General features: G+C 37.5%; 1 protein-coding gene across 4 annotated transcripts in view; it reads left to right on the top strand.

Annotated features, from left to right (window-relative positions):
* The window catches only part of CTNNA3 (catenin alpha 3), a 520,316-nt gene that overhangs the window by 10,115 nt on the left and 485,512 nt on the right, over positions 1 to 24,689 (top strand). For all 4 annotated transcript variants that reach the window (XM_086616261.1, XM_086616260.1, XM_086616263.1 and 1 more), the window contains 2 exons: positions 2,110 to 2,302; positions 13,399 to 13,565. In XM_086616261.1, coding sequence (XP_086472387.1) covers positions 2,110 to 2,302; positions 13,399 to 13,565 — 360 coding nt within the window. The remainder of the gene's footprint in view (positions 1 to 2,109; positions 2,303 to 13,398; positions 13,566 to 24,689) is intronic.

Below are 24,689 nucleotides of genomic sequence, written 5' to 3'. Positions count from 1 at the left end.
TGACTCTGTATTCTGCCACTGCAGTACAAGCTGTACAATGGATCAAAAGGGCACATTATATTGACTACTGTGTAGTTGAAGTCTTTCTGTGTAGGATCCGCATAATGTTTTTGCATTCCTCCTTGGGATTCTGTGTTAGAGAATGCAGAGTAGTTTTTCTGTATTCCTTAATCTCTCTGAGCCAAAAACTACCTATGGAATTTAGACTTGGATTTGAGATCAGAAGCTGCATCTGGTATTTTCTGGACATGATGCTGAAGATGAAGGGTCTTACAGTCAAGAGTTTTCACCTGCAAGAATGATTATTTTTCCTATTTTTTCATTTGTTTTGTTTCCTTTCCTCGTCCTCCAAAACATGTGAATTAACAGTACATAGACTGGTATTTTATGTAAAAGGGGGACTAAAGTAAAAATATATTATTTTCTGGCAATGATGATTAAATAGTTAAGACACTTTAAAAATGTCTTGATAAATTTTTAGGGAAGCTTCTAATTTTTTAGTGTTTCATGCTTTTCTTGTTAGACATATCAACCTATAATCTCTTTAACTCACTTTTAAAGAAATGATCATTGAAACTGTGTTAAATGCTCTAGAACTAATGCTAGAGTTTGTAAAAATAAAATAATTATGATAATTATATATTATTATTAGTATATTATTCCAAGTTTATTCTCTACCAGCTGGCTGATTTATGTGCAATAAATAATTTCATTTACTTTATTTGTGCCACAGTCAGAAAAATACCCAAGCCCTATTTAACAATCTGAGCCAGAGTTATTTATGTTGCTGTCTCTCTTGTGACATGCCAAAGCAGTCCCATGTCAAGTGACTGGTCCTTTTTCCCCCAAAATTCCACATGAATGATGTAAGGAGCACATCTTTCAAAGATGTGTTTATAGAAATGCTTCCCAGAGGATGTTTGTAAGTTACTTCTAAAAGTACCGATTGCTGAAAAGCACTGCAGTGCATGAATTCATGAAGAAGATCTAAAGGTAAACAAGGGCACAGCTGGCACACTTCTCAATGTGTATCTGTGAACGAGCCCTTCCTTTTCCATGGACCAGCTCAAACCACAAGCTGTATTGCAGCCTTTAGCTAAGCTTGCCTGCTGGACTCAGAAATTCTTACACAGCTGTTGCTTTGCTCGTACAATATTGTTGATGATTGGAATGCCATTTAATAAAACGAAGCAATTATATACATATAAAATGTGTTCATTGAGCTCCAAGACTAGAGCTGTACTTGATATTACACTATCCATGTTCTGGCACAGAGAAGAGAATAGAAGGAGGATTAAAAAACATCGAGTATGTTTTAAAATATCTATATTACACTTTTAAAATCTTTTAGGAATCTTTCCTTAGTGTGACAGCTCAGACAATGCTTTAGAGAATAGTCTGTTAGAAACATTCTGTTGGAGTGTGGAGGCTGTGCTCAGATGATGAGGAATGTGGAGTGGGATGCCATATAAAAATCAGTTCTTTATGGATGTTGAAGTGCATTGTTAAAAACAGTATTTTGGACAAAGCTACAGTAAACTTATATTCTAGCTAAAATCATGTACAGTTTTAATGTTGAGAAGCCCCCCAAGAATTCTGAGTTCCTGAGTTCTGACCACTGTTATCCTCCTCTGCAAGAAGAGAAAGCGTTTTGAAATGTGTCTATACTCATTTTGTCTGAGATAATTTGGGAAATTTAAGCCAGAAGTATGGGAAGATTCAGCACTGATTATAATTCCTGCCTTGGCTGAAGCCTCCTTATGTTAGTAATTTTTTTTTTTTTTGATCATGAGGAAATTTAAAAATAAGCAGTGTCAGGAATTCGCATCAGGGTTAATATGACAGTGAGATTTCTATAGGCTTTGCTTTGATCGTATAGAAAGAAGAATACAAAGATGAGGCATATTAAGTAAAATTATCTGTCAAATTTGATTCAATAGTTTCGCAGTATGTATGCTGAGCTTGCCTGTCTCTGTTTATAGGAGGAGGAATTTCATTGCTAATTCTCAATAGTATTAATTTGTTTTTTTTTTAAATTTGAGAACAATATAAATTCAGTTATTATAGAACTTACACCACTGTTGTCTTTTTTATTTCTTTTAAACGTAGGTTACTACACTAGTGAACTGTCCACAGAATCCTTCTAGTAAGAAAAAGGGCCGTTCCAAAAGAGCTCGTGTCTTGCTAGCTTCTGTGGAAGAAGCCACTTGGAATCTGTTGGACAAAGGGGAAAAAATTGCCAAGGAAGCAATTCTGTTTAAAGAGGAACTTCATGCAGCACTCGCTGATGTCCAGAAAGAGAGTAAGTATATGACAAATAATTTATGTGCCACAAGGAATTAGTTTAACCATGTAACACTGGTATCAAAATGAAGCTAGGATATCCATGAGAAATGTTTTGATGTGTAAACGTTTTCATTTTTTAAATGAAGACAGGATGCCCTGTGTTAATTTCAGTGGCTGCTAAGCACAAGTTTAAGTTAATGCACACTTTAATGCTCTTCTTGAAAACAACTCTTTACCTGTATCTGGGGTTAAGGCCTTTTAGTTAAAAACTTAAAACCAGAACTCTTCCTTCTTTTGTGCAGTAGTAAGGACTTAATTTGTGGAGGTGTAGTAGTCCCGTTTGGAGGTATGTTTTGAGACTTCAGTAGGAGGAAGATTGAATTCCTTAACCTATGGTAAGAGTCATCCCCTCACGACAGAGCAGGTCATCTTTTTTGAGTTTTGCCATGTTCTGTTTCCTCCTGTCTTCTCATTTCCAACCAGACTCCCAGAATAGGGACTAGGAATGAGAATGCTGTACTAGCCACTTTCTTTCAGGCTTTTTGTTGCTTTGTTGATTTTTACTCCCCATAGATAATCTGGGCCTATTGGGTGAATATGAAGGCTGGGCTTAAATAGTAATAAGCCCGATGACAGATATCCAAAATGTGTTTCTGCAGAAATCAACCTTGAAAATGGATTCAGGAGAATATTTCCGAGGAAAAAGGGGACAGAAGAGTAATGCTTTTAGTGCCTGGTCGTTTGAGAATTATGTCCTTTCGTCAGTGCTCTGTGAATTTTGTAAACAAATGGTTCCCAAAGGTTGCCTGGAATCAGGTTAAGAGGGGCTGGTGAAAGCCTTCCCAGACAATGGGAGTAGACAAGCAAAGCACAACGGTCTGTACCATAAAGTTATTGTCAGGCCAGGTTATCGAATGAGCTAGCAACCAGGCTTGGTTTTATCAAGGGGCAAAGTGGTCTTCAGTTGCCTTTTCACTACTGAGCAGTGTGGTGTATGTTCTTACGCCACGCGACAACTGGTGCCTGAAGTACTGCATGTTAGCTGTTTACATCAGGTCTTTGTATGACCCTGCTCTTCCTAAAGCTGCAATTTCATCAGGATTTTGGGGTTTTTATTTTGTCTTCCTCCTTATGCAGCTTGGATGGATTCTGAGTCTTTGCTGTTGTTCGGGGTGGTGATTACTAGCTATTGGCTTCCTCTGGGTCCAGAGATGGCTGCATTTTAGAGTTTGATATATGCAGATGGTGTCTGAGATACCTTAAGGTCCTTTGTGATTAGAAGCATTATGACCAGCAAATATCGTTGTTATCTGTCACATGGATCAGCTGAGACTTTTAAAAAAAATCATTCACTTTGGAGTACTCTTAAAATGTTAGCCTATCCATTCCAGGCTGATAACACAAGACGAGTAAAATATATATTTTTATATTGATTTTTATACATAGATAATATAAAAATATTTCACATTTTCAATTTATTTATTGATTCTCAGCCAAGACCAGAGATAGCTACAAAAATAAATAATACACAAAGTAGGTTATATACACCTCATACATTTTAAAAGAAAGTTAAGTCCATGTTATCACCTATCGTTATGGAATGACAAATTGAGTGTTCACAGCCAATCTTCCTCCAAGGATTTGCCAAACTGCACAGTTCATGTTAAGAAGTTAGTGAACAATTGTAAAACAAATAGGAGTTTGTTAATTTTTCAGATATTTTTAGTCCTTTGAAGCTGTGTATAATTTTTAATTTCTGATATGCCACATCATATGTAACTGTATTGTCTGTTATTCAAGTCACATTCTGCTGCTGCTAAGTGTCTCTTTTTTTTTTTTTACTCCAAGCTCTTTGAAAGGATATGGGTTATAAATTCTGGTAAATTGTGCTTGCATGCAGTCACCTGCCATGCATGTCTTAGCATATAGTATTTAATTTTCTGTGGGCACATTTTCTGTGGTGACTGGCAGGTATTTTATTAATATACTGTTAAATAAATTATGAATTTTTGCATGTGAGTACAGCTTGTATTTACTGCATAGTGGAATTTTGAAACAATGCTCTACACAATTTCACTCAGATGTGAACCAAGCTATCAGTCCCAGAGTTGCACACCAACACCTGGAAAGAATAAATACTCTTTCACCTCTTCTCTCATTTTAGCTTGTGTCACTCACTGAGCTTGTTGAGTTGAAGACTGTGACATGAGAATTAAATGCTTATTTCTTTTGAATGTCAGTTGCCAGTGTGAAAATGCTGCTTTGTTACTTTTGGAGCTCATTAATAGGAGTTCCTTTTAGAGCAGTGATAGATTTTTTTTTTTTTTTTTTCAAGCTGCTGCTGCTAATAATGTTTGTAATAATGTTTTGAGGAATAAAGGGGCAAATTAGTAGGAAAAAAATGAACAGTGGAGATAAAATAAATAGATGATTTGTTGTATTTACTTCATGTAATGCATTAATGACTCATCTAATGTCTTCAGAAACTGGGGTCATGGGTAGAACTGTCAGTAGATGAGATTTTGGTCTCTCAAATGCAGTTGAGTTCTGTTAGTGACATCTGAAAGAAAGTGTTGCTATAATGGATGGCAGGCATGTTCCCTGGATAAATCTAGTTTCTGCTTCCTTTGACATCTGTGAAGTTTTACTGAAGACTCCTAGTCGTGGAGCTGATAATTTTAATACAACAGTCCTCTGTGTTTTTCTTTAAGTTTCCTCTTGACAAACTACTACTTAAGGCCCATCTCCACTCATACTGTGATTCACCTTCTTCTGGAACTCTGCTAAATGAGTCACCAGGCAGGCCTGTGCATGGTGGACTATGTGCATCACCCAGAAATCCACTGGCTTAGTAACTGAAGAGCTGTCATGTTCTCCTGTTGATCTGATTTGCTGAAGCTTTGCTAAGGGGCACTCATACACATTTTTGTTCTAAAATAGTTTAATAAACCTAAATATAAGTATTTTGAAAAATATAGCTCACTGCTAGCTTTCATGTATACAGCATTTCAAAAAATTGCCTTCTGACTCATGATGTGCTGTGAATTAATGGTAAAATAACTGATGCCTGTACAAAGGAATAAGAAGCATTGTTCAACCAGGAACGCTTCTGAGACTAAATATCAGACTATATTTAATGTCCTGATTCCCATATTTAATTGATTTTAAGACAAAATGGTGATGTAGTTTATGTGGGCAAACGTTATCTTAGGACTTTGCATAAAAGTCTAGCATTATACTTAGGATAGTGATTTTTTTTTTTTGCATTTACGTCAAGATGTGATTGTTTATAGTTTTCACACAGTTGTACAGGCATAGCTAAAATGTTTGGTATTTATTGCAGTTACTTACTGACTATGTATGGTCAGAGACACAACAGTTGTTGTCTGTGTTGTTTCTATCTATTGCAGTGTCAGTGCGTCATGTGTTTAGCTGTTATCATGCTCAAGTGTGTTCCTAGATAAGCCTTTTGTCACATGTAACAGTGAATTGAAAGCAAGTTACTTGCTGGAGTTACATTTTGAGCCTTCGGTTACTCTTTAAAAGGAAATTAGAAAAAAATATTTGGTATTCTGAATTTCCGTATGTAATGTCTTCTGAAATTAAACAGCAGAGGCACAACTTGGATGGCATGGAAGAAACTGCCGTTCTTTGGCAAGAAATGGAGAGTGTACTGAAAGGATATTTACTAAAGGAAGGGGATAGTGATCTCTTGTATTATACTATGTTCTTATTTGTCCTCTCTAAAAATCTTAAAAATGAGCTTAGCTTTCTCATTCTACATTCAGAGGTAGATATGTATGCTCTGCATCTAAGGGACTTCGATTCTGGGAGACAGATTTTAGATATCCAAGTGGCTTAAAATAATCTATGCTGTACACCCTTTTCATCAAACCAAGAACAGATCCCTTGTAAAAAAGCTTCTGACATCACCATTGCTGGATCAGGTGTCCCTGAGTGGGAAAGGGGGAATGAAGAGGATGAGTGTAAGGCACAAAGCGGGTGTGTGGTGGCTCTGATTACACATTAGGAAGAACTGTAAGAGATGTGGAAGTGGAACTTCCTGGTAGGCAGCAGTGAAATAATTGCAATGCAACAGAATACAGCGGTATCTGAGTGGGGTAAGAGACTGTGTGGCAGGAGAAAAATGTCCTGTAACATCTCCAGAAAGCTATTGTGAGAATCTGAGTTATCATGGTGCTGAATATTAGGAACATGCGGGAGGTATCAGTCTGCTTTGTCCTGACACTGGTAGTGTCGCTTCCAGCTGGCTGGCTGAAGCAGAATCCTTTATTTACTGTAGCAGATGGAGATGATATTTGTGGGAGCAGAACCTGTGATTATACTGGCGACTAGTATTGTTTAATCTCTTGTTTTTAGAAAGGGTAGGTGGTTTTGTGCTCTGATGCGACATTGACTTCCAGCCTTCTCTGGTACTGATTCTGCTTATGTGTTAGTTCATGCCTGCAGAACTTGAGGTTGCAAATGCTAATGTAAATCACAGTTTATAAGTTTTCTATTATTGATATAAACTGTTGATTTTTTTTTTTTTTTCTCTCAAGTTTGAGACTAGGACATGGAAATCCTGTTTTTACTGACTCTGGTAGCTCCCTCTCTCCCTTAGTCAATGGACTCAATGGGCTCCCTTTGACAACTGTGTTTCTCTGGAACTATGAATCCACGAGCCTCTAAAGGTGCCGTTCACAGGAATGGGTGACAGGACTTTATTGGCAACAATATCTCCTTATGGGAGGACACAAGAATGGCATAAAAGTCACTGCGTTTCATGTGGGTTTCACACTGCTGCACTTAAAAGTAAAAAACGAGTAGAGAAAGCTAGATGTAAAAACAGAAGAGAGAAAGGTGATGCCTAGATAGGATTTAGTAGGAGAAAGAAAATCTGTTCAAAGAAATAAGGGGGAAGCATAGTTATGATGATCTTGTCTAAAACACTAGAGAACATTCAGCTGTTAACTGAGTGTGATCTTGAACGCTGTCTCTGAGGGGTGCTCGCTGACTACAGTTAGTAGTATTACTGCCAGTATCTGTACGGACAGATTGCCTGCCAGCGGCTAGCAGCTCAGCAGAAGTATGTACCTTTTGTCAGCTACTTGCCAGCAGCAAATTTGCCAGCAGGCTTGCAGTTGACTTGTTTTTGAAGGAATTTTCATGTAAGTTTTTGGATATTTTTGATGCCAGATAAAACACATGGATCCTCTAACTTTTAAAAAAATTACCTGTGACTGAACTGTGTTTTTGTTTTTTCCCTGTGCCAGAGCATAGGTATTTTTTTTTTTTTTGTAAGCCTGTGCATAAGTAGTGGTCATTTGACAGTAGCAGTAGCTGTCAGTAGCTGATCAGCTAATGGTAGTAACACCATTTATTTTGGGAGTCTTCTATCTGTGTGTGCCAAATAGAGCCTTGGAAGTATCTGCCTTCCAATAATTACATAGTAATGATGTATTCTGACTTTGGTTCTTTGAATTGCTTCTCATTTGAATGTCTAAAATAATTTAAATACTATAAATACTTCATTTTTTTGCTTCTCTATTTGTGCCACTAAAAGGGCACTGCCTTTCACGTTTCATTGTTTGTGACAAATATAATTATAGAAGAATATCCACTTCATGGGAATGACAATAAAATGGATGAAATCGCATTGAACTGTCATGCCGTCTACTGCGTTTTAAGAAAGTTCTAACATCATGTTGTTGTTGGAGCTGTCATTTTCTGCTGCTTGTACTCATAGCCCCTATCTGCCAAGGCTGCATCTCGTAGCTCTGTTTTAGGGTCATTGTTTTTATACTTGTTTATCTGGCCATCCCACCTTATGTCCAACTCATTTCTAAGGACTTGGACGTATTCAAACTCTTCTGGCTTGTTTTTGCTTGTACACTCAATCACAGAATGTTTGAGGAAGGGACCTCTGGAGGTCACCTGGTCCAATCAGATTGCCCTCAGGCAGGGCCAGCGGTCTGCCCAGGACCATGTCCAGTCAGCTTTTGAATATCTCCAAGGATGGAGACTCCGCAACCTTCCTGGTCAGCCTGTTCCACTGCTAAGTTACTCTTACAGTGAAAAAAATGTTTTCTGATGTTTAGACAGAACCTCCTGTATGTCAGTTTGTGCCCATTGACTCTTGCCCTGTCACTGAGCACTGCTGAGAACAGTCTGGCTCCGTCTTCTTTGCACTCTCCCTTCAGGTATTTCTATATACTGATAAGATCCCTCTGAGCTCTCTCTTCTCTACCCTTAACAGTCCCAGCTCTCTCGGCCTTTCCTTATCTGAGAAGTGCTCTAGTCCCTTCATCGTCTGTGGCTCAAGTATCTAGAAGATATTGGTGTTGAAATGGTACTGTTTTCAGATTTTAGGACTATGAGATGTTGAAATGTCTCAGATGCTTGAAGGACTCTCAAATCCATAAGCCATTCTCTTCTGGAAGGCACAACAACAGAGACCTGGGCAAATAATCACACGTGGGGCCTGTGAACATGCGGTTCAGCCTTGCATTGATGGATAGGGGGAAACATTACATTAGAGGTTTCTGAGGAGCCGCTGCACTGTCAGAAGATTATCTTTTTTGTTCCCAACTTTTATTAACTATTCCTGGTAATAGCTCTGCCTCCTATCCTCAGCTAAGCTATAATCTCGCTTCTCTCCTGATCCATTCAGCTACTAACTAATCGGCTCACCCTTCACTCCTCTCTGGGCCTCTGATGACTGACTACTTTCACTCCTTCCTAACCAGCCAGTTGCTCTTGACTCTGTAGTCTGCTTTCATGGTCAGTTTTGTTTGGACCACTTTCGCTGTGCACAAAGAGACTTTACTAGCAGGATATACAGAACTTTAAAAAGTAGTGGGTTATTGGCTAACACATACAGTAGACAGCTAAGACTAAAGAGTGACTGAGCAAAGTGTTAATGTGTTTATTATCCTTAGTAATGCTGGCCAGAAAGTTGTCAGCCATGTGGTAAAACGTTAGCCTCTGTTACTCCTTTGGAACTGTGGCTCAGTTTTGCAGAGTTGTTGTCTTGCAAGTTCCTGGGTCTTTTTGCCTAAGATTTATAACTTTTCATGTCAGTTTTTTTACCTCTTGGATTATTTGACTGCTAATTACTACTATCTGTACAACTCCACTTCTGTCTGTGTTTTTATTTATCTTATGTGGTGTTAGCTAACATACTTTCTTGCACCTTACAAAACATTGTCTCAGCTGAGGCCACACAGTTGTACTCTATACCAAACCAGGCCTTGGATCACAGGGAGCTGAACCACAGGACTGAGGATTCCATGTAGTCTTTCTCTGGTTGATTGATTCTCTCACTCTTTCCCCTGCTCCAAATTTTCCTCTCAAAGTAACCAGTTCTATTTTTCTCTTCTTGTTGCCTTCCCTTTGTTATTTCTCTTTGCAGTTTCTCCAGACCTAAAGAGTTTTCAACAGAAGTTCTTCTGAACTGCAGCAGATTCTGTGCCTAAGAACTGTTAGGGTTCCCCAAAGGTCACCAAGTTGACTTGCTACTTACCCTTTTTTCCTGGGAAGCATGTGAGGTTAACAGACCACATTTATCTTGGGCTACAAACCTGTTTGCAAATCTAGCTTAAAGTACTGAGTTAAAATAAGTTATTAGCTGCTTTGCCTTTGCTTGGATAGCACAAGACGCTGCAAAAATAGTAGTGAATCTGGTCTGTTTGCTTACCTTGTAAGTAAATGCTAATAAATAACAGGTTCTAGAATACTGCACACTGTTTTCTTCTTCTCCTTACAAACACTTCAGATGTTCTCTATGTCTAAAAAAAAAAAATCAGTCTGTAAATAGTGAAACAAGGAGAGCCTGTCTTCTTTCAGATTTACATCTCAACACTTCTGTAGATTCTTTGAAGCTTAGTAGTAGGTGAGCTTTTACTGCTAGCCCCAGCTTGCCATCAGTGAGAGTGTTAACTTGGTCTCTTTCCTGATTGCCTATTTTAATGGAAAAGTAGTTAGTTAACTTTGGATATCTTCCTCTCTTTTCCAACTTTTATTGAAGTTGGTCAGAAAGTTCAAAAGTTACCAGGTGGCCAGACAAGCAGTGATGATAGCAATTTTATTGTCTTGGGAAACAGCATCTCCCTGATGCTTTAGTCAGTATTTGTTAAAACGAATCTTGAGGGACCAAGGTGGACAGCTCTACACCCATACATCTGAACTGCAGAAAAAATGTCCATTGTATCACACTTTCTTGTCTTAAGGCATTGCATGTGTCAGATTCATGTTTTTGTGCGAATGTTTTTAAGAATCTGACAGTTATAATGATCTGAATTATTACTACAGTGTACACATTCCAAATACATTAAAAACATGTGACATTAACTTTTACAACCTGAAAGATAACATGTCAAGTTTAAGATACTCAAACCCAAGAATTGTCATGACAAACAGATGGTAGTTAAATATTATGAAAATAAAATGGAGAAAGTTTTTGTTTTTCATTGACATTGCTCGTTCTCAGAAATTGGGAAGTTTTCTTTCTGTTTGAAGTTGTAAGAGAAATGAAAGGGCAAAGACTTTAGTTTTGTGACAATGTATACGGACTGTATTTCCCATGTCCTTCTTAAGACACAATGAATTTCCAGAGTTAGTATCTTAAATTCCTACTAAAACTTCTCAAATTGTTATTAATTTATTAACATTTGTAGTAGTCACCTTCAGAAATACATTGGAAGATACATATGCATGCAAGCAGGATTTACTCTCTCCATTTGCTCCCCTGCCCCAGGGTTACTGGGCTCACATGAGTGCTTTGAAACTTCTAGTACTGAAAACACTACTCATCTGGAGAGGTGTTTCTGTCCGTTGCAGATGGAGAAATAAAAGACCTTTAAAATAGGTAGTTCTGATTAATAATTGATTTTTTATTTCCTGTGGTTTTATTTGTTTTGATGTGCTCAGCTGTGTTGCATTATCTCATCAACTATTGGAGAAAAGTTCCAGGTTGCTGTCCTGAGCACAATAAATTGGTATTTTTTACTTTCACTGCTTTGTGATGTAGCAGGTGCTAGAACCAGATCTCAAATTAGTGTGATTTTTTTATTTATTTATGGAGCTTGCTAAGCATATACTTAAGATACATGATTTGCACAAAGACTTCAACAAATCCAAGAGAAAACTAAAGAGGACTGTTACAGATCACAGAAGCATGGAATGGTTTGGGTTGGAAGGGACCTTCAAGACCATCTAGTTCCAACCCCCCTGCCATAGACAGGGACATCTTCCACTAGGAAGGTTGCTCAAAGCCTCATCCAGCCTGGCCGTGCACAATTCCAGGGGTGGGGCATCCACAACCTCTCTGGGCAACCTGTTTCAGTGCCTTGCCACCCTCATGGTGTTCCTGGAAAACTGATGAGTTTCAGCACGTTGGAAGTATTCAGTGTTCTGAGAATCAGGCCGGTACTATCTCAGGTGCTCGTATGGGGACTCTGTAGTAATTGGTAGGTTTGTTTCTATAGCCTTTGCTCAGTATTTTTCTCAAATGCATTTTCTTGTAAGAGCATTACAACTTGTTTTTTCTCTGCATCTTGAGAAATGAAATTAGACATGAACCAGTCTGGCAGGCTCTGGTGCACTTGAACAGTTCTCATTCAATTCTGATTGAGGGAGCACATAAAAGTGTCTAATTACAGGAAATCCCTTATGTTTGTATGTATTTCTATGAGTATGCCTTAGTTACTGATTGAACGTGTTTTGTACCAGCTTTGTTGCCTAGGTTTTGATTTGGGGACTCCAAAGCTTATCAGCACATATACTTGATTCAGGTAGACTTTAGCTTTGACTTTACTACCAGATACTCTGAAGTAGGCATGCGGGTAGTGTTCCTGCACGAGGCCTGGCCAGACTTCGTGCCTTTGAGTGAAGCTATACAGTGCCAAGGGTACTGTGAGTTTTTTTTTCAGCAGACAATAATTCTCTCCTTACTTTTGGACAGAATTTGTAGAACAAAATGAAACAATGACGTATTTCTGCACTCTTCTGTAACCTCTGTGATACAAATGACTGCCTGGAGAAATGTATCCCATTCTTATAACAAGACTTAAGTAAATAAGATGTAGGTAGAAAGAATATTGCATAATAAACAAAGGATTTAACTCTGGAGCAATACCAATTTTTTCAAATGCCATATTTTTCTGTACTGTTATATCCAAAATCCAGGACATGCTTAAGGCAGTTGTCAGCAAAGGAGTGGCTTCATGAATACGTAGTCTTTTAATAGCTACATTTACTAATGATGTTGCCGAATTTTAGCACAGCTGAAACGATTAGATTTTGTGACTTTTGATCTATCTTTGGTTTTTGAGCTGATATAGGGAGTCTAATGGACCAAACATTTATTTTAGCAATTTGTGCTTGTGTGACAAGAGTTTTCCAGTGCTGTTCTGTGTAGAGTGAGTTCTCTCAAGGTTGTGCCATCACTAGCAAAGCTCCTTGGATGATACTAAACTTCGAAATGCTTTCAGAAATGAGTGTAATAATATTTTTTTTCTCAGAGTAGGTCTAGGTGACAGACTGCTGAAAGCAAACTTTGGTGTTTGTTGTTCTTATTGTTAATTCATTTGCAAAACTTCTTGTTGGAGAGCAGTATATTGTTGTCTTCTGGCACAGTTACTAGCTCCATTGCAGAGATTTCATGTATTTTGTGTCAGAGTCAGATGTTCAAGTGTATGAGACTTTCATTCCATTCACGTACATTTATAATGAGAAGAACAATATTTGAATACCTTCTGTGACCTGGAATTCTTTTAATAGCAAGGACAGCAAAGTACATAGTAATGAAAAAAGCAGTGACTAGAAAAGTTTAACATAGCGCCCTTGCCTCGTTGTGTACAGTTAAGAATAACAGTGTGATTGTCAAGGGAATTAATTCAGAATTAAATGATTCAGAAGAACAGAAAGGGAACATTATTCAAAACATGGAACATTCTACTTGACCTCTGTTTCAAGGCATCAGGGCGACAAAGAGATGCCAAATTTATTGGCAATACTTGTTACTTGTCAAATAACCGGTCAAGTTTTAACTATTTTTTTTTTTCCTGAGCATTGCAATATAGCCTAAAGGAACATGTCTTCGTTCTGCAGGTCAAGCCTTAAAGGTGTCAGCAGAGGCATTTACCAGTGATCCCTGCTACCTGCCGAAGAGGCAGGCTGTTGTCCAAGCAGCACGATCTCTGCTTGCAGCTGTCACAAGGCTTCTGATTCTGGCGGACATGGTTGATGTGGCATACTTACTGGAACATTTAACTGTGGTGAGTAGAATTTAACTTAACTCAGACTCCCTTTAGCCAGAGAACTGTCTGGTTATGGTTCTTTCTGCATTGAAAATTCTTTTTGTATTTGGGAATTACAAGTCTCATGAACATAACACCTTGGCAATTGGTAAAAGTGTAGATGCTAGATAAGATTTTTAGAACGTGCCAAAAAAAAATATCCTTCTACTTCTAACACAACATATTTGATCTGGGGAGGCAGATGAATATCTGTACCATTCCATTTTACCTTCCTTTTATTTCTTCTTTCCTCTTTTCTTACTTGAATTGTTGTACTTGTATTGCTTTTTATGCATGAAACCTTGATGTTTGTGGCAGTACTAGGGAATAATTTATTTGTAGAGAATCTTGAAGGTGGAATTTTTTGTGGATATTTACAGAGGAAAAGGATTGAGTAGGTAAGGGTCTATTTCTATGTTCAAGTCAGTTTGTGAGAGAGATCAGCTGAAACGAGAAGATGTGTAAGAGAGGCCTCTGGCAATTCCCCAGCTCCAACTATATATTTGTACACTGCAGACAGAAGACTATAAAGTCCTAATGTTGGCAAAACTTTAAAAATTGTGCAGTAGAAAATATTCTGTAAAAGCCACTGATTTTTTTCACTCAAGATAATAATGTGGTTTGGAAGTGCGTGTCATAATACTTCTGTTTTGGGTCATGTTTGTTCCGCCTGGCTCTCTTTATACAAAAGGGCTGGCTTCATTCTCTTCTCTTGTAAAACTAACCAGTGGTTCTGCCACTATTGCTGAAATAGGCAACATGTCCTCACTTCCATTGTTCAACATCAGAATACTTCCCTGTCTACACAAACTCAAATTCCTTTTAATGTCAGCCATAGTGTCCCATGTGAGCAGGCTTCCTTCCTCTTTTGAACAGTGGGATTTTAATCTTGCCAGGATCATGCGTCTGACCACAGAAATGTGTTTTCTGAGTTTCTTCTCTGACTGCTTACTCCATTAAATCCAGTGTGTGTCTTTGCTGGGAAGAGCAAGGAGTTGTTCTATTTTTGTTTCCTTTTTTCCCTAACATCTTCAGTAATGTGTGACAGACTGATAAAAATTCGAAGTTTTGTTGACTTGTTAATGTTTCAGGGCGGAGGTGAATAATCAGTGCCACCTCTAATAATACCCTATGCCGCAAGAGGACCCACTGACTTAAAGGGGACCATTTTGAGGCAAGTTCGGTTTGGTGAGGACAGGGGAACAAAGATTTAGCTCCTAATCAGAGCAGGAACAGTATTTCATAATAAAACAGTGTTGTGTGGGTTTCAATGCTGTGTTTGAAACATCTAGCATTAACAGTTGTTGGAGATGCAGTATAGGTTAAATGAACACTGACTTGCAGAGCTTCTATGTTACATGTGTATGAAATTTGTCAGCTGTAAGAGGAGCGGCGTATGTCATTTGTATTATTTGTGGAAAGTTGTCTTAAATTATGATATTTTTCGTTGTAGCCTATTACATTTTTACATCAGTATTTTCATAATCCTAGATGCGCTCTTTAAAACGTTTTCAATATGCTTTACATGACAGAACTAAAATTGCGTAGTTTTCTTTCCTAGAGTTTCAGTATTTCTAAACAACCGTGTAATTCACTTCATGATTTCAATTGGAAAATGAGAACAAACAATAACTGAAAATCATAAAAGAATGCAAGGAATCATTCAGGAAAAACTGCAACACTGCAAAGAGTGAAATTAAATTATTTTCTTCTTCCATACTTAAATTCATTTTTCTTAATAGGAATGCGAACTGAGTTCTTCAGTTTACTCTTAGAATAAATTAGTGTTCCATAACACTCTTCAGAATGCATACGTAAAAAGACTCACCCTAGTCTTTGGAGGAAGATGGTACGTTTTCCAGATTTATTTAGTCTCTGCCCTGACTGTTGAACTTGCCAACAGTGGTATTAGCTATAATGTTGTCTTTTTATGTTGACATCTGATTAGGAAATCAACTTAGAGTAATTTCAACATATGCTGCTGAACAACCTTCAAATTATAACAACTTTTGCTCACAACTGAGACAGATTTAAATGCAATTAAATATTTTAATGAGTCTCAACTTTGCTCTTTTCAAAGTCCTTAGCTTTAATTATTACACTTTAAAACTCCCTTAGGAATTCAATTTTTCTTCAATGTGGATTTGCTCCAACAAAAAGACATTGTATTCACACAGTGGCTGCAATGTGGAAAGTAGACCTTGTCTTTGCTGTATCAGCTTTAATATTCTTGATGTTTGCAAGTTCATATGACTTGAAAATCAACTCTCTTTAAAAGTCATTAGCAGTTTTTCTTTGAACTTGTTCTAAAATTCTAATATTTCTTCCATTTTATCCTCTTCTTTGCAAAGACACGGATGTTACAGCTGTTATTAGTTGTTTAAAAGATGAGAAATTTCATTGCCTTTTATTGCAAAACTCTGAGCTCTATAATTGTCATAGCATAGAATAAAATGAGGAAATTTAAAGGACTGAGCCAAAATTAATTTTAAAAATGAAAAAAAAGAAAAGCAGTAGTAGAATAAATTAAATGAAAATTCTAACCAAGGAATTTCTTTTGTTTGTATGTATAAAGTGAAATAAAGTGGTTCTACATCATCAAAGTGCTCTGTGGAGTATTAATGAAATCTTATTCAATACAGAAGCATTTAATGGGGAATTATCTATTTATGTATCTAATATTTTTCAAAAACATTGATCAAAGAGTGCTGAAAGTTTTTAGTCTTGCTCACTCAGTAAAGCTGGTTAATTCCAACACTGACATTCAAAACATTTGAAACCGTACTGACAGAATGCAGTCTGGATCATTAAACTTTAATTTCCTCTGTAATCTGTGAATAAAAATAGAAAGGAAACAATGACAATGTGACTAGCTGTCCTATAAAGCCTTGTCTAGTGTTACCTGTCACATCTGTCATTCTAAGCATATTGAGGAAAAAAGATGAACCTCAGCTATCTCCTTCCAGTTTATGTGGTCCATAAGTGTATTGTCTTCTGTACATTTTACTTAGGCTTCAGGCTGATTGTGACTTCTAAGTAATAAAATCTCTATATAAAACAGAGTATAAAGCTGAAAATAATGAATATTTTTGTCGCAAAAATATTGAAATGCAACTTTTAAACTAGAAATAACAGATCAGTCTGTTTGGAAGAATTTGATAAGCCTGTCAGGAATTTCACTCCAAATGTCCAAAACCATACCTTTGTGAGCATGATTAGGTTTTTTGAAATTTCACTCACAAAGTGGAGAGAATTTTGGTTGCTTTATGGATTCTATAGAATCTTCAGCCAGCAAAGTGTGTATCAAATAATGTGTATCAGAAGCCAGTAGAAATTCTCCGTGACTGATCATATTCTGGCATAGTGCACTTATAGCCATTTGTGGAATTCACAGCCTTATGAGAGCATGATGGTGCTGTGCAAACAGTAAGCACGTTTTGGAGTTGACTGAGAAAATAAAGTACGTCGCACTGATAAGAAAGGCTTTGCTTCTTTAAACAACTGAAAACTTTTTAAACAGGGAAGAGTTTAAATAAATAGCTGTCTGTATCTGAGTTTCCGTACTTATTTTAGTTTGAAGTCTCTAATCATAAAATCAAGTTGTGAAAACTGTAGTCAGACAAAGGGCTATCTCACATATTGCACTCTTTGATTCAGAGCTGCATTACCAGCCTCATTCATTATGGTTAGTAATGCTCGATATTATTTAAGTGAATTAACAGACTAATGGAATTGCTTGAATTTATTGATCAGAGAACGGCAAGAAAGTAGCAAGTTGTGAGAATTTCTTTCAAAGCACATTGGCAGTCTGTCTTTCTCTAATCTATTTCAGATCACGCTGAGCCAACATGTTTTATCTGCCTTTTTTCCCTTCTTGTCATGCTTTTAGATTTACTGTTTAAGTCTTCATATTTTTCATGGATGCCTCAGACAGCATGATCTTTATAAAATGATTGCTTGGAGTTATTTAAAACTCTTGCCAGGGGAAAAAAAAGAGAATGGCTACAGATAAGAAGCAACTTGTGAACTTGGGCCCTGTGGATGCTTGTTCCCCCATTCCCTGCAGGGTATACTTAGGCATTAAAAATGTTTTAAGCAGGAATAAAACAGTGTGGTTACATGAAAGAAGAGAGATAGGTCGTTTCAGGCTTACCTAGGCTTCAGATTTAGGTATTGGGTTTGACTGGCACAACTCTACTTGAACTAGAATTTGACTTGCTCCCTGCATTGCCTTCTGACTGTTGGTATTTGTAGTATCATGCAGTAAAACGTTAAAAAAAATGGAAAAAGGACGAAAAAGAATGTAGGCTACCCTGGGGTACAGGGCCAGGTTGTGAAACTGAAAATGATGGGAATCTTCCCACCTTCCCTTTGGTGGGCATGAGTCACTCTCATGGCAAAAGTAATCTCTGAAAATAAAGGGTGTTAAGAAGATGACAGGAGTCTTTGGGAGAGGATTTGGCTGCTTCTTTGGTTCATACTCATATTTCTTTCCTCATCAACTAGCAGAAATGGGTTCTTGCTACCAGTCTGAGGTCAGTATATGCCGTATGGGACACAGCTGTTTGTAATCAGGGCTACAGTGTTTATTGTTGCACTCTGCAAATTCCGTGGCAGTCTGTAGTGTGCAGTAAATGGCAGAGGAAAAGCAGCTCCTAGAGAATGACTTTTGAGAGTTTGGCTTTTCAAAGTGAACATCTTTTTGAGTGCAACCGGAACATGGATCCACTTCTGTTCTTGGTATAGTGGCCTCTTGATTCCTGCTTTGTAACTTCCTCATCACTCGTGGCTTTACAACCCCGCAGGCTTCCCGTGGAAGAGCCATATTCTTAATGATTCTGTTCTAACAAACTGTTGCTAAGGAGTGGGCTCCCCAGTCACTGCAGTTCTGTTTATATAATATCTAGTTTTGATCCTAGCATGGGAATCACTGAAGAAGAGCATTGTCCTTTTCCTGCCAGTCAGAAATATGGCTTTGAAGGGATCCTAATTGGCCAGCTTCAGGTACTACTGTTCCAGAATTTCTTGGAAATGAGCAAGCCTGAAGGCTCCTGAACCTTTTTCACCAGAGCATGAGAAAACTAAATGGATTATAGCAGCCATATTTCCAAGAAACACCACAATTGCTGGCTTAAAAACCCACTTAAATGAAAAGGTTTGAAAACAAATTCAATCCTTGCTTCTTTGTCTAGAGCCTTCCCTTCAGTCTTATTTCTAGTTCAGTACCTCTCAGCAGATTTGTGTTTGCAATAGACTCTTCAGCGTTGTCTTTACGTGTATTGAAAACTTATTTGCTGTTGCATCTAAGGCTTAGGTGTGGGTCTACTCCCTCAGGAATTGCTACTTTTCAGGAATTTCCTAGTTTTGCTTCTGCTGAAGGCACCCTGTCTGCTGTCTTTCGCTGCTTCCTGTCCTACCTAGTATCCTAGAAAGGTCTCCATGAGCAAAGCATGCTTGGTAGATTTGAGAGAGGTTGATTTCCTTTTCTTCCGGAGTGTCTGTGTGATTTAGAGTACTGTAGGAGCAGATCCTCACCCTGGTGGCAGGGCAGATAAATACATAGCCTTCTGCTCTACTGCTCAGGCACTGCCTTTTTAATAGAGCTGTGAGTCACAAGAGCAAAGGAAAACCATGCCCTTCTACTGCACTCTAGGGAAGGGGGAGGAAAAATAACCAACAGGAGGGAATAGGTTGCCCTCTTGAAACTCCTGCCTAGGAGGGAGCAAGTTTTGGTATCTCTTGAAGACTACGCATGTAGGGGTGGATAGACAGATCTGGGAAGGGAGGATATAGACTTTTTTATTACGAATTAAGAAAGAGTAAAAGAAAAGATTCCTGAAGCTGGGAAAAGCTGCCTTAGACAGCAGTGGTGTCTTTTTGTGTCCCTGAGATGATGAGAAGGAATATAAGCAGCAACCTGTCATTTACAACAACGAGGAAAAAATAGTGATGAAAGCGAATTTATCTGAACTCGCTTGGTCCTGAGCTTTATACAAGCTGAATGCCCAACCCAGGTATAAGAGGAGGGAGAGTGAAAGAAGTAGGACTTGTTTTGAGTGGATAAGCTTTTCTTTAAGTAAGATGGGAATTTTTCTGGTTTGGTTTAACATACATAGTATGAAAGATGCTTATATGCTAATTTTTCATAAAAATAAATAATTGTAAAGTTGTAAGTATTTTCCAAATGAAGTAAGTTGTGAGCATAAAGCTTAGGGAGGTGTATGATACAAAGGTTTGTAACATATGTTAACACGGAAAGCATGGAGTTGCCAGAAGTACAGCTGAGTTTGAGAAATCTGTATTATGTCTGATGGTGAAGTTTGAAAAATATTTTGGGAAAGTTGGAAGGTGTGATATTAGAAAAGCAGACACCTATTTTAAATTATTATTTGGACTATGTAAATGCCTGCGTGTTCCAATCAGTGACTAGGAGTCCATTGCAGTAGACTCTATCAAGAAAAAAAGAGCATTGCTAAATTGTTTCCTTCTGAGTGGTTATTACTGTGTTTTGCTTTTACAGCAACACTTACTTAACACTGAAGTACAGTGCTTATAAGAGAATAATATGGAAGTAATGGTCTGAAATTTCCTTTTTTGAGCGCTAATCTTGGAAGGCAAATTCTGGGTTAGTAAAATAACCCTGGAAAATCAGTTTCTTTTTACTGGAAGTATAGTAATGAAGTCAGTGTAATGTAGAGTGGCTTTTCTGATCAACAATTATTTGTATCTCAAGAGTGTACAGATGATTCTGATCTAGAGAAATTTATTTTATAACTCGCTCTTGCAAAATGAGGAAATAAATGCAAAGCAAACTGTATCTGCTTTATCATGAAAATCCATGTCTTCAGATCTTTTTAAAATGAAAGCAAAATCATTTGATATTTTCTGAATGGAAAAAGCTGTATGACCTACTCTCCATAAACCTCTCCAAGGAAGCATGTTGCCTAGTCCATTACAGCTAAATATTGGGAGAGCAACTATTTTCTCATAAGTATGTATGTTCAGTAATTGGAATTTGAGAGATTTTGAATGTTTGTTCTTTTTCAACCATATCTCCTGGTGATTTAAAAGAGTACATTTAGTACAATTTAGTCTTTTAAAGCAGCAGTATGTTATTAAAACAGGAAAATATTTTTTTAATGAATGACTTCCTTATTTCTGAGTGGAAATAAAATTTGCTTCTTGTTCTTAATTTAATTTCTGCTAATCCATATGAAAACAAAGAGAAATGTTTCACAAATGGATAAAATAGTTCAGTGCTATATTGCAGCCCCACACAGTGGAAGATGATGATATCAATATTCTGAAAGACAGACTCTTTCACTTCTGTAGCTCTAGACCAACCAGAAAAGAGCCATTTCTCCTTATTCTTGAATAACAGACTGGCTTTTTGCAGCACTGGCCCTAAATCTGAACCAAGTACACAGGAGGACACCAAGTAAAGGATGTGCAGCAGGACATTTGATTACATCACCCTTATGACTTAGCTAGACTCCTGGGAAATGACATTAAAGGTATGTGGTTTGTCACAGAGCATCATTCACAAACTGAAGAAGCAGTACCTGCTGCCTCCCATACCTCTTTCTACTTATATGGAGATTGTAAGATTATTACCAGGAGTAAGACTTTGTGCTCCGTATTTAATGATTTCTCCTCCCGCATCTCTGAAATGTAAGCAATAAAATACTTGCCCTGCATATTTGTGATCTCATATTTTTGTGGCCTGGCCTCCTGTTCAGCTGACAGGCTATTAATTTTCATTGCCCATATTGAGGTTCCAAGGCTTGTCAAGGGAATCCCATTAAACTCGGAGAGAATTTGGTCCACCTAAGGTATTCTTGTGCTCTTCAAGAATGTGGCCTATATGAAGTCCTAGACTAGGATGCTTCTAGATCCAAATTAGATATTGACTTGAATCAAAACCTCAGACCAAACAAACTCCACCTTGTCTAATGCAGAAGCTATTTCCTTGGATTCCATAAAGGATGCTGTGAAGTACAGCTGCAGTTATGTTATTGAAATGTAAGAATTAAACTAGCCTTTAATAATCAGATAGCAACTGCTTTCAATATCATTACTTATTCCACAAATAACTCATATTATGAATCAGTTTGCTTGCAACAGCTAAACATGGTAGCAACAGTGAACAATGACCTTAATCTTTTACAGAAAGATGCAGAGCTAAGCTACAACATGAAGAGACTTTTAAGACTCTTTATTAAATTGAATAAATTAATTTGAATAAAGATAAAACATAGTAAATGTTAACTTAAGTAGTATCAAAATATTAGTGTGATTTCCTGTTTAAACTTCGTGCAACCACTCTGTTTATGCCTTAGCCTCTTCTCTTTGAACTCATTGCCTCATTTCCATTACATATGGCAGAAGAGCAGAAGTTCCAATATTCCTGAAAATAGTAGATGGATAGTGGAGAAAAAAACGAAAGGGCTGTATCAGGAACTTACAAAGACATCAGAGGATTCTCAGCCTTTATAAATAGCTTTACTGCAGGACAAACTTCAGTCAGAGGTCACTTCTCTTCTTTGACCTTACAATGAATAAGCTGTGAGAGTATAGGAAATTTAGTTCTGATGCTTAGAGTTGTACTTACTAATTAGAGCCATAATCGTTGTCTGAGAGGAGGTTGCAGGACTTTACCATACTAACCAGAAGCATCATACTTATGAAGAGGCCATATTAATAACACTCTTCTGGTCCATCCACATTGTGGATCTTCAACGCTTTCAGAGTTTTCATGGTATTTGTTGCTTCAAGATACCTGAAATGGGACTACGAGAGTTATTCTGCTTAGTTTAGGCATAGTAAGGCCTTAGTAAAGCATTCATTGTGTGCTGTTTTCCAGCTGGATAAGCACACAACCTTCATTCAGCAATGTCTGGACAGTGCATGTTCAGGACATAGTGTCTGGTGTGTTGTGCACCTTGTGTGTTTTAGTGCCAGGGTGCTGGGCTCTAGTTTTATGGTTGTTGATTTTACTTTTTTTATTGTGAAAGGAATAATGTAATGTTCATGAATGTAACATAATGTTCTTGTGTTTCGAAAAAGTTATAAAGTTGACTCTGCAGTATCTGTGCTATGAAGTAACTTGACAAACAGAAGCAGCTCTTCAGAATTGTTGAAATATTTCTTATTTCAATATTTCAATTTCAGCAATTATTCTTTATTTAATATATTCTTTCTCTGGTATTTCTTCTCTACTTGTGGTCCAGCTTTCCTCAGAGGAAAAATCAGTCCAGGTAGTTACCCAGTAGTGTCACAGAGAGCAAAAGTAGAAAAGGAATGTGACTTCTCAACTTCCAGAAGCTATGTTCGAAGTACTTTGAAAAAGTGATAGGCAAAAAAGAGCTTCTGTGGATCTCTTATGATTATTTACATTTGTTTATCAGTGAGAGAGAAAAAAATAAGTTCTAGAGTACTACTACTTCTTTTCACCTCTAGACAGTAAAAGTGTTGGTGAGAGACGTTTTCTTGGCATTCATCCAGAAATGGTGGATCACACGGATAGCAGAATGATACAGAAAGATCCAGATGTGCTTTGAAGTTTAAAACATGTTCTGATAACCTTTGAATATCCAAGGCAGATTTTTCTAATTTCCTTTTGATGGCAGTGAAAAAAAGCATATGTATGTTTTCTTAAAATTGCTTGTTTGTGTTTTATTTACTTTTGAGTTAAATTTTAAAAAGGTACTTTTTCTCTGGCATCTAAAGACAGACTTCTTCTAAGTGGATGTCCTGGCCATTACCCATCTATTTTATTGAAGTATATTACTCTTACAGTTACATGTTTGATTTGTATTTACTCATCCTCACATGCTGGTTCTTATATCTCTTTCCAGAGAGCCAAATGCATTATTAATGGTTGCTTCAGGACATAAGGAAGTGCATGAGCTTGCTAGTAGAGTTCCTGCCAAAGGAAGAGTTGAAGCTATGGGATTAAGTACATCCTTAAGAGCATGATGATGATTCTACAACTGTACTACTTATTGAAGTCTAACATGTTGATTATAAAAAAAAAAAAAAGATGCCCAAAAAAAAGATTGTACCTTATGTCCACTTAGTGAGTTTGAGAGTCCTTAGAGACCTTTTCCCTGTATTACTCAATGCCATAACAGGGTGCAGCAGTTTTGGGGTAATTTCTGGAGAAGTGTGTCATGATTTGGAGCTGAGAATGTATGATGAACTTGGTACAGGTATATTAGGAGCTCACTTACAAAGAGAGAGCACTATGGATAGCTTTTGGTCAACTTAAACTGTATTGAGATCTTGCTTGCAGATGTAATTAAATTGCTTCCACCTAATGGGGGTAGTCTGGAGTGGGAATTGGTGAAAGCAAGCATTGCAGATTCAAAGCTTTCGGGGCAACTCTGGAGCAGGGATAAAATCTGAAAGCAACAGATCCTACAAAAGATGAAACACAATGAAGTCAAACAGAAAAGAAGAGAGTCTTGTGGTTTTGTCTTGGCATTTATGTTCTGTCACCCATGTTACAGAATTCAGTGAGGTATACTTTGGGTGAGAAAGCTTTATTTTTCGGTAGCAATCATTTCAAAGGCAACTAGAAAGCCTCCAGTTAATCTCTAGTGATGCTGAATAAGGTATAGTAAGATATATTACAAATAGATATGAACACTGCCTTAACTTGTTTCTTGATTATGAGAGCAGTGAGACTGAAATAAAGGCTGCAACATGGCAAACGAGAAGTGCTAACTTGCCTGGAGATGCCAGGATATCTCTGCCTGTTGTAAATCATCAGCTGAAATCCATGGCAGCTGCTTGTTATCCCCAAAGAGGAATTACCTAGTGGCTGTTAACAGCATATACAGCTTGGGCTTGATCTTGGTCAAATGCCCACAGAAGGAGTCACACTGTGCAGCAGTCTACATCCATGGTCAGCACTAGCTGTTGATTCTGTTGTCAGCTTTTTAAAGAGGGACTGAAGATGAGTGGAGCTTTTTTCTCTTCTATTCCTATGGTTCATTTTTCCAATTCAGTTACTAGTTCTAGCAAGAGTATAGAGAAATGTGTGCTGTAGTTACGACTGAAATGCTTGGTTTTTCAGAACTGACTGGTAAGTGGTCCATT

This window comes from Tauraco erythrolophus, chromosome 9 (assembly GCF_009769465.1).
Source record: "Tauraco erythrolophus isolate bTauEry1 chromosome 9, bTauEry1.pri, whole genome shotgun sequence".
NCBI lineage: Eukaryota > Metazoa > Chordata > Aves > Musophagiformes > Musophagidae > Tauraco > Tauraco erythrolophus.
This window is presented reverse-complemented; position numbering and strand designations above follow the sequence as displayed.